The following is a 14,533-nucleotide window of genomic DNA, read 5'->3' on the forward strand; positions in this document are numbered from 1 at the left end:
ATTGAAAGAAGACTTAAAAAGCTGATCCAAAAAACTTGGTGTGGTCCCAAAAAACTGTATCGAGACACCTTAAGCAAGTGTAAAATGCAAGCGACTTCAATGACAAACAGCTAGATCAAGCTCTACTTACTCGCTGGGTAGAAGGGTGAACTCGCTTTCACGGCCTCGAGTAGAATGATGGTGTGAAACACGTGTAAATTCTATTCTTTTATAAAGCGTTTTCTCATGACCTCACGGCAGCCATGTTAATCTTCCAAAACAATGACCGGCGGCCATGTTGGTGTACCAAACCAATCTGCGGGAGTTCAACTCTTTTTTTATGTAAACACTTTCTTTGGTTCCAATAAAATTGCATGGCTGCTGGCCACGTGAGTGAAAACGCTCTATACTGTCTTGCATAATCCCCAGGGTATAAATTACCACCGCAAGTTGAGTTTGCAGGTAGGAAAATTGACTTTGCTTCTCCGCGTAGTAGCTATTTGGACACTGTTTGCAGATGGAATTGGAATTTAGAAGTACTGTTTTTGCAGTGGAGGGCGGGAAATTGGAGAACTTGGGAAAAACCTACGGAGTAACGACGAGAACCAGCAAAATCAACCCAGGCACATACATCACTTGTGGACAACTTTGGTAGCAATTGCTCGATTTCATTATTGAGTGTGTCAGTTATTGCGACGTACGGTTTTGGGGACGACTAATTGGGCTACCTCGCAACTGCAAACATTTTCCTTTTTAAAAGCAAACTATGGTAAGACGGGCGTGACCTACTTGTTTGCAACATAAAAACTATGTTGGGATCGATTAATTACCGGATATGAATAATTTTCAACAAAAGCTGTTGAACCAGGACTGTCATCAAGGAAGACGTAGTATCATGTGCATCAAACGTATAATTCGTCTGAGGCGTGTTGTACATCTTGGTAAACAAGTAAAATACAACACAAAAAACGCCAGACGAATTTAACCGCCAAAAGCGTCTGAAACGGCGCATTTAAGATACGTATCGCGCTTCTCAGATTTATACGTCTCAGAAGTATAATTTATGTCGAAGTAAAATTAATACTGGGCACAGAAAAAAGACAAACTCGATCGACTGAATTCAAGTTTTAATAAGGAGAGCATGATTGGCTCTACAGGTGCGTTATAAATACTGGTACATTAATTCTTGCCACAAAATGTGGGGAAAATGCAATAACAGGCCAGGTAAAAACTGAACAAACGTATCAAAATGTAAAAAATGTAAAAAAATGTAAAAATACACAAATGTACAAAGTGTTAAAAAATGCCCAAAATTCTGAGCCTTCTCTACTGCAAATCAAATTCCATACAAAAACGGCTCTTTATCGACGTTGGAGGAGGCTGCGAGGTCTTTTAATCTTTTCCTGCCAGTGAAAAACAAAAATAAGTCATAGAAAATCGAAAACAGGAAAAAGAGCACGGTTCACTAAGCCGAAAGTAGAAATTCCTCAACAAGAGAAAAAAAGTAATAATAAGGGGCAGAGAAAATAAAAGGCAAAGATGGCTTGATTTCGAAATTTCCTCTTTGGTTCTACGCCCCCTTGTCCTTGCATGTGACAAATATATCTCGCCACAGGCTCACCCGAGTGTCGCTGGAAAATAAATCACAAGCATTGAAATAAATCAATAAAATTGCACATTAATCAGCTAAATTTCTCATGTGAATGTAACACTACAAGTGCTTCCTCAACATTAGCATCGTCTTCTAGCTTCTTCCTGACCGCAATCGAAAGCTGACATCTTGAAAAAGAGTTGGTCAGAAATTATAGGAGCTTATCGCGACGATCTGTGGTTGGTTTATTTTAATTTGGTCGCCGGTGGCATTTCCTAAGAACATTTCACACGAAAAGAGTTTTGAGGGACAATTAGCGGGTACTCGTCCCTTCAATTCCCATTGGTTTGAAATCGCAGGGCAAAAGTTTGGTCCTTGGGACAATATTGTTTGGACGAAAATGGATAGTCCATAAGATGGGGCTTGTGTCCGCTACTTGTTAAAGGGAGTGGTCGCATTGACTTGTACCCTCATATGTGGCGACCTTTAAATGTTCCAAGAGTTCATTGTGTGTGACGGCTTCAAAACTGCCCCTTCCTCCCCGGTCTGAATAAGGTTTACGTTATTTTTTGATTGTACAATTAAGAACTAGAGTTGTTCGTTTACATTGACGAGGATGTGGCAAAAGCAGGCCCAAATTCGTGCTAAAAGTATTATGAATATGACTCGAAGAGTCCTTCATTGGCAACTCTGTTCAAGCTGAAATTATCTTAGTCATTAGTTTTGAATTTGCTTTGATGTTTGGTATCTTTAAAATATTTCTAGCAGCGAATGTAATACAGAAAAGGTACCGAATATCCGGATAGGCTTCATTTTTGAATTCGCTGATGATTACACTGGCTCTCTTGCAAACAGTATGTTGACATCCATAAAAATTATTTTGGACACTGAGCTGAATGAAGGACAACGTGGCTCACCTTCATAATACATCCTCAAAAAGAAAATGCCTTGCTTGAGATCTAGAAATCAATCAATCAATCAATCAATCAATTAATCAATCAGTCAGTCAATCAAGCAATCAATCAATAAAGCAATCAATCAGTCAGTGAGTCAGTCAGTCAATGAATCAGTCAGTCAGTGAATCAGTCAGTAAGTGAATCGGTCAGTCAGTCAGTCAGTCAGCCAGCTAGCCAGCCATGGTAATAGATGTCCAACAGTAGCAATTAAATAATGAAAGAATGAAAGATGCGAATGCAGCCATAACACCATTAGAAAAATGACTTGAAAAAAATTTCGGCTCTGAACGGGATTCGAACCCACGACCTTTAGTTACCGGTGTAATGCTCTACCAACAAAAAAAAAAAAATCAGGTCATTTTTCCAATAGGGTTATGGCTGCATTCGCATCTTTCGTTCTTTCATTATTTAATTGCTACTGCTGGACGACCACGTGATGTTCTCCAGGGAATTGTTCTTGTATCCTTCTAAAAATTATTTATTCATATGCACACGACTATTTGAAAATTTGAAAGGAAGAATTCTCAAGAGAATCATCACAACGTCTGAAATGGGGCAACGAACCGCCCAGTCGAAAAAGGTCTATTACCATGGAATGCATATACTTGAGCCGAGTATTACGTCCAGTGAATATATCGGACCGAACCCACACACGACCGCTCTCATGTGGCTTTGATAGCTCAGTTGGTAGAGCCTGCACCGGTAACGCAAAGGTCGTGGGTTCGAGTCGCGTTCAGAGCCCAAAAAATTTTTTCAGGCCATTTTTCCAGTATTGTTATGCCTGCATTAGCATCTTTCATTCTTACATTTTCAATATATAATATTTGATACAGCCAACAGGCCATACTGGCTTGGTAAAATATTGGACTTAAGAACTCTAAAGAAGAATGAAGGGTAATCTGTTCTGCTGAATGTTGAGCACATTCACTAAGATGCAACATTCACCAAGTAATGTTAAAAATATGACATGGAGATAGATAATGTATTGTTTTGTATTTACTTTCACTTGTCACTGTAAGGATATTTCAAGTTATCGCGGTGCTTCATGGTTAGTGCGCTCGTCTCCGGTCGAGCGGTCCTGCTTCGAGCCCTGGTCGGGGACATTGTGTTGTGCCCTCGGGAAGACACTTTACTCTCACGCTGCCTCTCTCCACCCAGGTGTGTAAATGGGTGCCGGCGGATTTAATGCTGGGGGTAACCCTGTGATGGACTGACATCCCATTCTGTGGGGAGTCGAAATACTCCAAATCGCTTCATGCTACTGGGAATGGAGATAAGCTCCGGCCTGATGGACCACTTTGTTCGTATGCAGACTTTGCCTTTACACGAGATAGACTGATGCCTACTATTTCCACAGTTTGCGAATCTTGAAAAGCTTAGCCTATATTTTTCAAATTCGTCTTTTGTAATCCGTGTTAATCTTCTTCGTCCTTTGAATCATCCTTATTCGTTTATGGTTTATTATTATCTCATTGGTGTTTTTCTATCTCAGTAAACTACTATTTTCAGGTTTCCTTCAAATTAAAGGTATTTTTGCACGCGACCAAACTAACTCAAAATGCCGTGACTAACCTCCTTCAATTCGTTAGATTAATTTCCACACTTCAACATTATTTCTCTCATTCATAATTAAATTTCAGGAAAGTACAATAAGTGTGTAATTTCGCTAACTTTTTAAATTTCAGTCAGACAAGGCATTGGATCTAAATATCAGTGTTACCTAAAGAACGAAATGCACAATGAAGGATCCTTCTAGTTGAGTTCAGTCCATTTCCTTAATGCAACGTTCTCTCGTGGTATACCATGGAATATCGCACTTGTCACAAGTGATTCGTGGGATATTCAATGATATACCAATTGCGAGAGTTGCGTAACTAGTATCCATCGTCATATAATCAAATAATCGTGTCTTGTCTTGTCTCTGAGTTCGTCGAGCGAGTAGCGAATTGCAGGTCTACACCAGCCCTAAGGTTGCCATATTTAGACCTGCCTCATCAAGAAGTATATGAATAAATGTAGGAGACGATCAGAGAGATCAAAGACAAGCTTTATCAAGGCAAAATCCTCTAACGGTTAGGATAAATTTTTTATTCGATATATACCTGAGATGATGTCATCGCCACTGCGTGATTCATCTTCATGATCAGTGTCCAACTTCTCCTTCTTGGAAGCCGGCTGTTGAACTTTTGTCTCCCGCTCATTCAGCTCTTTTTTCCATTTTTTCAACACAAAATCGGCTGCTTCTTTAAGCCGTTGATCACGGTGAGGACCGGGCACTAACTCCACCTTTGCATCATCCTTGAGCCAGCGCCAATGGCTCACAGCCTTCAGCTCGGCCTGAAAATTAAAATCTTGTGCCGTTTTGGGAGGATTGCTTGTTAGATACACTCTGACAAGTTGTCGGAGAACCTTGGCATCTAACAGAGACGTCACTTCTCCAGAGGGCAATTCTTCAGATTTTGTCCACGGTAGCAATGACAGATCCTCTGGAGGACACTGTTTCACATATTAGAAAAAGCAAATAAATTCAGTTGTGCTTCTAATTTCCACAGTAATAGCAGATAAAGGGGATTTTATTGTTATTGTTACTAACAGAGCACACGAAGACTCCATCAAACTCAGGATGTTTTTCCGCGAACTTGCAATCGCGAATTTCGAGTTCCCACAGGTAAACTTTAGGAATGAAGCCATTGCGGACTTTGATCAGAGATTTTCCTCCATATTCCACGAAAAAAACAGGATCTGCGAACAGCCATACTTGAGGAATTAAATAAAAAGCGAGTTTGTTAGTTTGATTAGGGCTTGCATGCATCTCAAAAAAAGGTTATTATACAAATAACTTAGAGTAATTTATGGTTAGTGCGCTCGTCTCCGGATCGAGCGGTCCGGGTTCGAGCCCTGGCCGGGGACATTGAGTTGCGTTCTTGGGCAAGACACTTTACTCTCTCCACGCAGGTGTATAAATGGGTACCGGCGAACTTAATGCTGAGTGTAACCCTGGGATGGACTAGCATCCCATCCAGGGGGGAGTAGAAATACCCCTAGTCGCTTCATGCTACGGAAACCGGGATAAGCTCCGGCCTGGTGAGCCACTTGGCTCATATGCAGACTTAACCTTTACCTATATTTTTGCACCGTCTTCTTTTGGAAAATAATAGTTTCAAAAGCCTTGCAAGAGTTCCTTTTCACTAACTTATTTGGCAAACCTCGAGTTCCCAAAGGTAAACTTTAGGAATGATGCCATTGCGGACTTTGATCAGAGATTTTCCTCCAGATTCCACGAAAAAAACAGGATCTGCGAACAGCCATACTTGAGGAATTAAATAAAAAGTGAGTTTGTTAGTTTGATTAGGGCTTGCATGCATCTCAAAAAAAGGTTACTATACAAATAACTTAGAGTAATTTAAAACGTTTCAGCAAAACCACACGACAGAATCTTTTCAACTGCATGTCTATCAAATCGGAGGTATTGAAAAATTACGTGGCGTGTGCACGTATTTATAGGGAAGATATTTGTTTACAAACATTGTTTTTGTTATTCAAATGTTCAAAACGTTAAAAAAAAAAAGAATTCTTTGTTTCACCAGCCAATAGAGCGATGCACCCACGTGTCCTGCAGCCATGCAAATTTATTGGAACAAACGAAAGTCTTTACATAAGAAAAGAGTTGAACTCCCACAGAATTCAGTGATTTGGTACTCCAACATGGCCGCCATTTCACTGTTTTGGAACACCAATATGGCTGCCATGACGCTCCTTAGCTCTCCGGTTGGTGACGTCACTGTTATCTTTGCTATAACAATCAGATCAAACTAAGAGAGGCTTTGTTCATAGTTTTTGATCCAGAGCCTACTCGCAGGCTAGTGGAAACTGCCCGGTGTTCTAGCTTTTTCAAAACACTTCGATCCGACTGTCGCGTAATTAACTCGCTAGAATCAAAGGCAGGCGAACTCCTGAATTTCGTAATCATGCTTACAGTCACATCTCATCTAACAAAACCAATAAGAGAACATCTGAAAATAAACCCTCAAACAGCAGCTCTTATCTCTGACAAATAACCTAGCGAGACATCAACGGTTAAATCTGAGTATTAGGTGTCTCAAAACCAGGAGCCATAATCGGGAACGGAGACCGTAAGCGCGCGCCATTTCCAGTATTGGGGCTGTCCTTATGATATGGGACAATTTTTCTATTTTTAGAACAAATTGCGCCACAAACTCGTCCCCAGGACCTTCTCCTCGACGATTTTCAAAATGGCGGCTCGTCGGGAGAAGACTGGGTCACGTGGTACAAAATTTCCAAAAATCTTGACGATTTTTATCACCTGACATTTTGAAAAGACCAAAACAACATGGCAACCAAAGTCGTGTTCGAAATTTACCTTAGAACGCGGAAACGTGATGCTACTTATGCACGAGGCAGCGATGGCTTCTTAGAAAGATAGCAAATTATTTTCGCTGGGTTTCTAGAAACAGGTCGCTTAGTTAAAGAATCTGGAGCGCTACGGTACGTAAAAGTATATACAGAAATGCAAGTTGCCTGTTTGTACTTTACATGACAGACTGTAACTATTTGAAATAAAGAAGATTATACTTCTTTTTCCTACGGTGCTTTCAGTTTTTATGTAGCTCTCGACTGCGATTGATTTTAAAAGATATAAACTGAGCCGAGTGACTCAAAATGAGTGGAATTTTTTTGACCTAAACGTAAACGAGACCTATTTACATCGAGTTTAATTTTCTACAATTGAATTTAAGCCAATGATTTAACTTGTGTCTACCTTAGTGGCCGTTCTTGTTGCGTAATGTTTTAATTGATGTTCAACTTTATGTTGAGTACTATTCAGAACGTGACCGTTATTCTCTCCGGCAGAGTGATAATTTGACTCTGAAAAAAAAAATGCTAGAAATTATGTGCTAAATTCTCATTTTTTCATAGAATTGTAGATAAATGGAATGAACTGCCATTAGGCACTTGCTTTGAATCCACTCTGAGAGCTTTTAAGAGTCTCTGTCCATAAATATGGAAAAAAACTCGGCAAGGGTCGCTAACGAGATAGTTGCATTAAAACCATAATACCCAGCCAAAATACGGCCTTCATGTAGACCCCCGACTTAAGCGGCTGCCCAAAATTTAAAAACTTTGTTTTGGAAAGGGCGATGGCAGATAAGAGTCTGAAATTGAAGGTGATTGTCTTGAAATGACTCCATGTTCTCTAAGAAATTTATAACCCGATAGTGAAAAACATTCAAGGTACACCAACCTCTATTAAGTGGCCAACCCCTATAAAGCGGCCACCACCCATTTCCCCGAGGGTAGCCCATTGTATTATATGTAGACCAAAAATAATCGCACAGCGCGAAAAGACCTAGGTACAAGTTAAGCCTTACAGTATAACGCAGGGCATGTAGGTAGCGGTGGTCGAGTAAAACATGACAATAGGGGCAATGGTAAACTATTCATTCTTTTCATTTCTTAATTTAATCTCTTCCTACTCAACAAGATTGTGTGCTTCCTGTGGTTCCAAGCCTTACGGAGCCTTACGTATTTGGATAGAAATTGTCCTACCCCTACCCCCTAAAATGGGATGACAGCATTGCGTGACGAACAAACAAGGAACCGCTGCAAACAAGGATTCAAGCAACAATAGATCAAACCATGATGATCAAACGTAATATTTTGGTGTAGTGCAAAGCAAGCAACTATCTACAAATTGCTTAGCCGTTTTTGATGCAGTGTTGATCATATGTGTCAAAAGAGGGTCACAGATTCATGGTATTCGACCATTAAATAAGTTGACAGTTGGCGATGTACGTCGGACGGCAGGTGTATTTTGCAGGTTGCAGGTTGCAAGTTGAAATTTAATTATAACTGGAAAACCGCTAGCACCAGATTTGGTTCAGGTCTTCCCTCAACAACAGAAGATTGCCATCACAAATGAAGCAAATAAATAAAGAAAGAAATGAAATAATATAAGATTTTAAAGTAATTCCTCTGAAATAAAAGTGACAATAAATTTTTGTTCAAACTTTGTCCACTGAATATTTGTCATGTGATAACTTCAATTTTGAAATAAAAAAGGGGGATACCCATGCTCATTAAGGAGCAGTGAGGCATTGAAAATGCCCCATTTTGGCATTATTTAATGCTTATTATAAGAACGCATGTCCAGTAATTGTAACATCTTTGTAAGCCCGGACTCATAAGAACACGCAGTAAACTATATTCAATACATTGTGTCGGACACAAATAAACGTTTAAGTTTGATTCAGGCAGAAAGCTAAATCCTTGATTAAAAATTTGAACCAAATTTCTTGACGTGGTTACCGACTGCAAAATAGAAAAGACCACAGTGTATCTGCTATTTTTCTTATTTATTCAATTTTCAGCAATAGAAATTAGATCAGTCTTTTCTCACGCAAAGCTTATGATTAGTTGATTACAACGACTGGAAAAAAAAATTGGGTTGCCCATGCTCGTTGGTGAGCTAGAGCCATTTTTCAACTGACAGAGCTTAATATCAAGGCAAATCCGTCATGTTTTCAATATGCGCATGCACAAGCGCGCGCTAATGACGCCATAAATTATGCGCAGTAAGGATGCGCAATGCAAATGTGAGAAATGACCTTAACCAATGGAATATACTAGCACAAGCTCAGTGTGCTTTCATTTTGGTACTCACAGGGAAAAAACCAAATTCAGCAGATATTTCAGATGATATTCCAGATGTTTCTTCAAAAACAATAATTCATTGCAGGCTTAAAATCATAGGAATATACTCCTCCCATCGATTCGGCCGGTTTTGCACTTAGGTGGAAGCCACCTTAGGGAGCGATTGTAAACAGCGTCATGTAACAGTCACGGTAAGTCTACCACCTGTACGTTTCTTTTAAGTGCCAGCGGTTTTCCAGTTATAATTAAATTTCAACCTGCAACCTGCAAAATATGCCTGCCGCTCAGACTTGTTTAATAAAACGGTGCGTCAAATGACGATTTTAATGGTATTTGGTAATTTGCATATTTCTTTGAAATAAAAGGATATTTTGCCAAACTAAATATCCAGCGGTTTTTGTCATGCCCTAGCCTATCTATCATAAGATATTAAGAATTTGTCTGATTTTTACAGGCAGGCACTCTTAAGGCGAAAGCTAGAAAATTATTTATGTCATGAGTTAATGTGAGGAGTTGAGGAGATTTTATTTCATTTTATTTATTTTTTTTATTATTTATTATTTATTTTTTCCCTTTTGGTGGTCTGTTTTTATATGGAGTTTTGACTCCTTTACAGATCGTCCGTATGGCTTTTTTTAATCAGTCATTAAATTGTAATAAATAAATGAAAAATATGAATAAATAAATAAGTAAGTAAGTAAGTGAGTGAGTGAGTGAGTAGTATAGTATAGTGTAGTATAGTATAGTATAATATAGTATAGTATATCTTTATTGCGCCTTACTCTCCAAAGGGAGGTATTGGTCTGTTTACAATAAAGGTTAATAATAAAGTGTATTATCGTTTGTCTCATGATGTAGTCACTTGAGATGTAGATCGCGATGTTTCGACTGCTTACTGCTAGTCTTCTTCAGGCGATAAGGTCGACTGATTGCACGGTATCATTTATATCACAAAGGTCGGCTGTGATTGGTGCAGTACGATCCTCCTATTGTTCCATTGTTCCGGCGAGTAGCTGTTCCCTCAGTGGTCCGCTGTTGTACCGTTCTCCTGTTGTTGTGTTTCTTGATCGCGGGTATCCATGCTTCAGGAATTTCAATTCCACTGTCCCTGTTGATTTTGTGAGGGTGAAGTCTTATGTGAATAGCTTCCTCGACCCTACGTGTGTACCAGTGAGGATCTCGAGCAATAAACTTGACCTCATTCCAGATAGGATAGTGGCCGGTCTCGTGGGTGTGTTCAGAAACGGCGGAGGTCCGGGTGCGGGCGAGTCGTATATCCCTGTCGTGTTCTTTGATCCTCTCCTGCATAGATCTCCCTGTTTCCTCGATGTTGACTTTGCCGCACTCACAGGGAATCCTGTAGACAACACCATCTTGTTTAGCCGGGTTGACGGTGTCCTTTGGTCGCACTAAGTGTGACCGAAGTGTTGTGTCGGACTTAAAGACGGTGCGAATGCCTTGTTGTTCTAGGCAGCGGCGTGGAGACTCCGAAACTCCTTGGACATAAGGTAAAACGGCGGTGGATTTAAATTCCGCGACAGGCTCTCTTCTTAGACTTATCCACGACAGAAACGAAACCGACAAACGGACTTCTAACAGACCGACTCAACAATGCACGGACCAAAACCGACCTACTTGACTAACAATAGACGGATCGAAACCCACCAATGACTGATGACAAACTTTACACGAGTCTTTCAGCCAATACCATCATGGCTTTACTGACCAATTCCGTTCAACGGACCAGACTTATAAGATCATCGACTGACAAACACTATTCACTTGAGTGAGTGAGTGAGTGAGTGAGTGAGTGAGTGAGTGAGTGAGTGAGTGAGTGAGTGAGTGAGTGAGTGAGTGAGTGAGAGAGTGAGTGAGTGAGTGAGTGAGTGAGTGAGTGAGTGAGTGAGAGAGTGAGTGAGTGAGAGAGTGAGTGAGTGAGTGGGTAAGTGAGTGAGAAAGTAAGTAAAATCCGGTTGATTATTAGACTCCTTTTTGAGTAAAGTTAACCTGAAATCAACCTTGCTCTAGTAAATGAATTGCCTGAACTATGTGTTGTATGGTTTTCATTTTCAAATGAAGTATATCAGTGGCTGAATGCATGTAATCGAGAATGAGTTGATCTCAAGAAATTATTAAAAATTGTTAATTATTACAAATAAAACGTTTGCTGGCTAAAAATTTCAAAAAAGATCATGAGCTTTCGGCTGTCGTCTACAGCCTTCGACGGATAAAAAATAGAATGCAAAATGATAAAATATACGCAAGAAAAAACGAGATAAAAATAATAAGAAAAACAAAAGCAAAGTAAAAATGTGTAATTAGGTGACTATTGTTTAAAAAGAATACTATACTGGTTTGAAATCGGCTTAGAATTATTGTCAGCATGCTTGGTAGCAGAGGTGTGCCAGGCCTCCAATTTTTCCTGATGCGAAAATGGCCGTTGTTGATGACATTGGCTCTTCAGAAATAAACCTGAGGCTGAGGCTGAGATTTTGAAAAGGATATAATTTTTGTGTTGAAAATTCGAAATGTTATGTTTCAGTTATTTTTTTATTATTTTTTTAAAGTTATGTTTCTAACCCTAACCTAAACCGTATTAAAATTTTCATATCTCTAAACAGCAAAACAAGCCAAAAAGCAACAACAACAGCACTAGCTGAATGTTCGATGTTAACAACATTTCTGCAAGAAGTTTTGTGCATTATATCGATAAGTCTTTGATCCCTGCAGGCTGGTTCTAAAATGATTTTAACACCATCCAGACACCAAATTATACATTTGACAACAAAAATGTCATGTGCTATAATCTAAGAATATTCACAAGGATATTTCCCACCTAAAACTGGCAGAAAAATTTTTAAATATTCAGACTCGGCCTGAAAAACAATCTTATTGTTAGAAAAAAAAGAGTGTATTTGAAATAAGAATGGGAATAAGTCCAATCCTAATGCAGATGGAATACTTGTCCTGACACAAGAAAACAGAAACGATTTTCTGTAGAAAAAACAAGGGTCACAAAAAAACGAGCAAAATCTCCTTTTAGATTTGAAATTCGAACACAAAAAACGCTTCATACTCTCTCATCCCGCTCTACTTTGTTTCCGTTCGCAGAAAATCTAATTGCGCATGAATATAGAACAGAGAAAACAGCACATGAGGCCGCTTGTGGCGAGCTGCAGCTCGCTAGCTGTCGGCAGATCTGTACTTCAATAAAAGCCTTAATGCTCGTTATTTATATTTTCCGGGCCTATTTCTACTTCACAGCTGTTCCAGTTTGCATTGAGTGAAGTAAGGCAGAGTCGAATTTAGGTATGTCCCGCTTTAAGCTTTTATATATCACAGACCAAGTTTGTTCCGCTGCTTCTGTACATTACTCCACTTTAAGTTTCACATATGTTGAAGATTAACAGTTTTTCCATAACACAGCAAAAAACTAGTTGGATATATTAAGATATAGCAGCGTTTCAGGACTTGAAAGTTTCTTAACTCCTCTTGCAACACGCTTGCGCGCGAGGAATTCGCCAGTCTATCGCGACCGAAAAGTAAAACAAAATAATTGCACGTTTGAGTTTCGCCTAAATTGTAGTTTCATCAAGTCCTGATAAGTTAACGTGTGTAGAAACTGCTCAGTTTTGTTTGTGTAAAAATCCAATAAATTGCCTGATGTCGATGAATGAGAGCGTCCGCCGATTCGCGTTTTGTACAGTCAGCAAACATGACAAATTGTACTTCCGCCCCACTTTCGTGTGAAAACGTACATCGAACTCATACAATATCTCTATAGCTTTTAATATGTTTAAGATCGATAAATGTTTGAGAAAATATTAAAAGCTAAGCTGAAAATATGTAAATATAGCAGAAACAATCAGCAAAGTGACGATGACGCTTTCTTGAATCAACTGGAATAACAATTTCGATTTTGCTGATCGAGTCATCAAAACTCCTTGTCTATTTTATTTTCGAAGTGTAAAATTTCACTATGTTGAAGAAACACACATAATGTTAATAGCCTTTTTGCGTTCGTGAAATTAGTTGCAGCATCTCAGCACAAAAGATAAGGAAAGAAATCTTTGTCAAGATTTGTTGACAATTGAAAACACCGACTCGGACTTGAAAGTGCACTAGCTGCACTATGCAAATGAGCTAATTGTACGCGTCAGACTTTCCTTTCAAGAACTTTCGCAAACTCGCCAAACAAACAGAAACAATACGAAACCATCAAAAACATGTTTTGGTTATGATTAAGCATTGCCTGAGAAACTTACAAATTAATTCGATACCAGAGTAGAGAGTTTTCTTACTACATTCTTAAGTTCTTAAGTCAGAACAAACGCAAAAGCGGTCGCGTTAAGCTTACAACTAACGTGAGCAGATCTTACTATTCATTCAAGCGCGAAATTGAAGTCTTGTTTTCGACCCTGAAAAACTTCCCTTTTTCATTAGCTCAGAGCATAAAACTACATATAAGCGCTCTAGTTCTTATTCCCTGCCTTATTCCCTGCCATCGCTGGGAAAAATCCGCAAGAGAATCTCTTAACTCTCATCATTTGATCACGCAACGTGACAACATCCACTCGAGAACCCACGACATATGTGTGGATCCGTACGCATATATCTCGTCAGGATGGCGTAATTCGGTCTAAAAAAAAGTCCCATATCATAGCTGCGCGCGAATCCCAGACTTAAAGCGGTCTCCGTTCCCGATTATTGCTCCTGTCAAAACTCGACACAAAAACGGTTTAAAACTTTAAAACAATTTATGTTCGTCTTTTTTGTAGGTTTTAAGCTTGAAAAAATGATAATGATATAAAGTCAAAAGTTTGACTACCAACCTTCATCGTTGCAATTCTTGACGAAAACAGGCGTCTTGGCTTTTCCGGCGCAATACAATTTGTCGCTGGTTTTTGAGGTTGCCGTCTGAGAGGGCGAGAGTGACATTTTTTGAAAATTTCCGATTCAAACAGTGTCTTGCAGTCCTTGATCTGATCAGGTAAACCACTGGAGGCTGGTTTTCTTAACTTGTAATCCAAAAGGATCAGTTGCTGCGTGTTACGGTAAAAAGTTCAAAAGTTGTAAATGGTAAAAACTCAGTGCCAAATTTAACTCGACGTTTATAGCAGACGTTTCAGGCCTAGCCCTCCCTCAGTGCTACGCCAGTGCCTATAGAATTAATCCAGAATCTCTCACGGGTCCTTTTCTTGTCGTATCGTTTTGTTTTTCATTTCTGGTTTATTCATATTCAAAACTTGATGAAACAATTTACCAACGAGATCTAACACAAAACAATAATAATTGTAATATTGGTATAAGAGAAGAGATAATGGACGTTCCGTAA

The 14,533-nt window shown here is 39.3% G+C and overlaps 2 protein-coding genes and 1 pseudogene across 3 annotated transcripts in view; 1 reads left to right on the plus strand and 2 right to left on the minus strand.

Annotated features, from left to right (window-relative positions):
• Positions 1–14,533, plus strand: part of LOC145484635 (uncharacterized) — a 198,198-nt pseudogene that overhangs the window by 77,584 nt on the left and 106,081 nt on the right. The window lies entirely within an intron of this gene.
• Positions 1–14,533, minus strand: part of LOC145484615 (uncharacterized) — an 86,852-nt gene that overhangs the window by 5,261 nt on the left and 67,058 nt on the right. The window lies entirely within an intron of this gene.
• Positions 1,180–14,476, minus strand: LOC145484642 (uncharacterized). The gene is made up of 4 exons (XM_081463245.1): positions 14,031–14,476; positions 5,120–5,283; positions 4,629–5,022; positions 1,180–2,529 (listed from the first exon to the last, which is right to left on the minus strand). Exons 1-4 carry the CDS (start codon positions 14,134–14,136, stop codon positions 2,402–2,404), a joined length of 792 nt encoding a protein of 263 aa, XP_081319371.1. The 5' UTR covers positions 14,137–14,476; the 3' UTR covers positions 1,180–2,401.

The sequence above is a fragment of the Orbicella franksi genome, chromosome 4, assembly GCF_964199315.1.
Source record: "Orbicella franksi chromosome 4, jaOrbFran1.1, whole genome shotgun sequence".
NCBI classification, from domain to species: Eukaryota; Metazoa; Cnidaria; class Anthozoa; order Scleractinia; family Merulinidae; genus Orbicella; species Orbicella franksi.

What these genes read in the sequence shown, in the direction of transcription:
- LOC145484642 (XM_081463245.1), bottom strand. Translation starts at nt 14,136, where the DNA reads ATGTCACTCTCGCCCTCTCAGACGGCAACCTCAAAAACCAGCGACAAA. An exon ending in ATGGAGTCTTCGTGTGCTCT is followed by an intron (nt 5,023 to 5,119) that starts GTTAGTAACAAT and finishes TATGTGAAACAG; the next exon opens with TGTCCTCCAGAGGATCTGTC. An exon ending in TGGCGATGACATCATCTCAG is followed by an intron (nt 2,530 to 4,628) that starts GTATATATCGAA and finishes ATTGATTTCTAG; the next exon opens with ATCTCAAGCAAGGCATTTTC.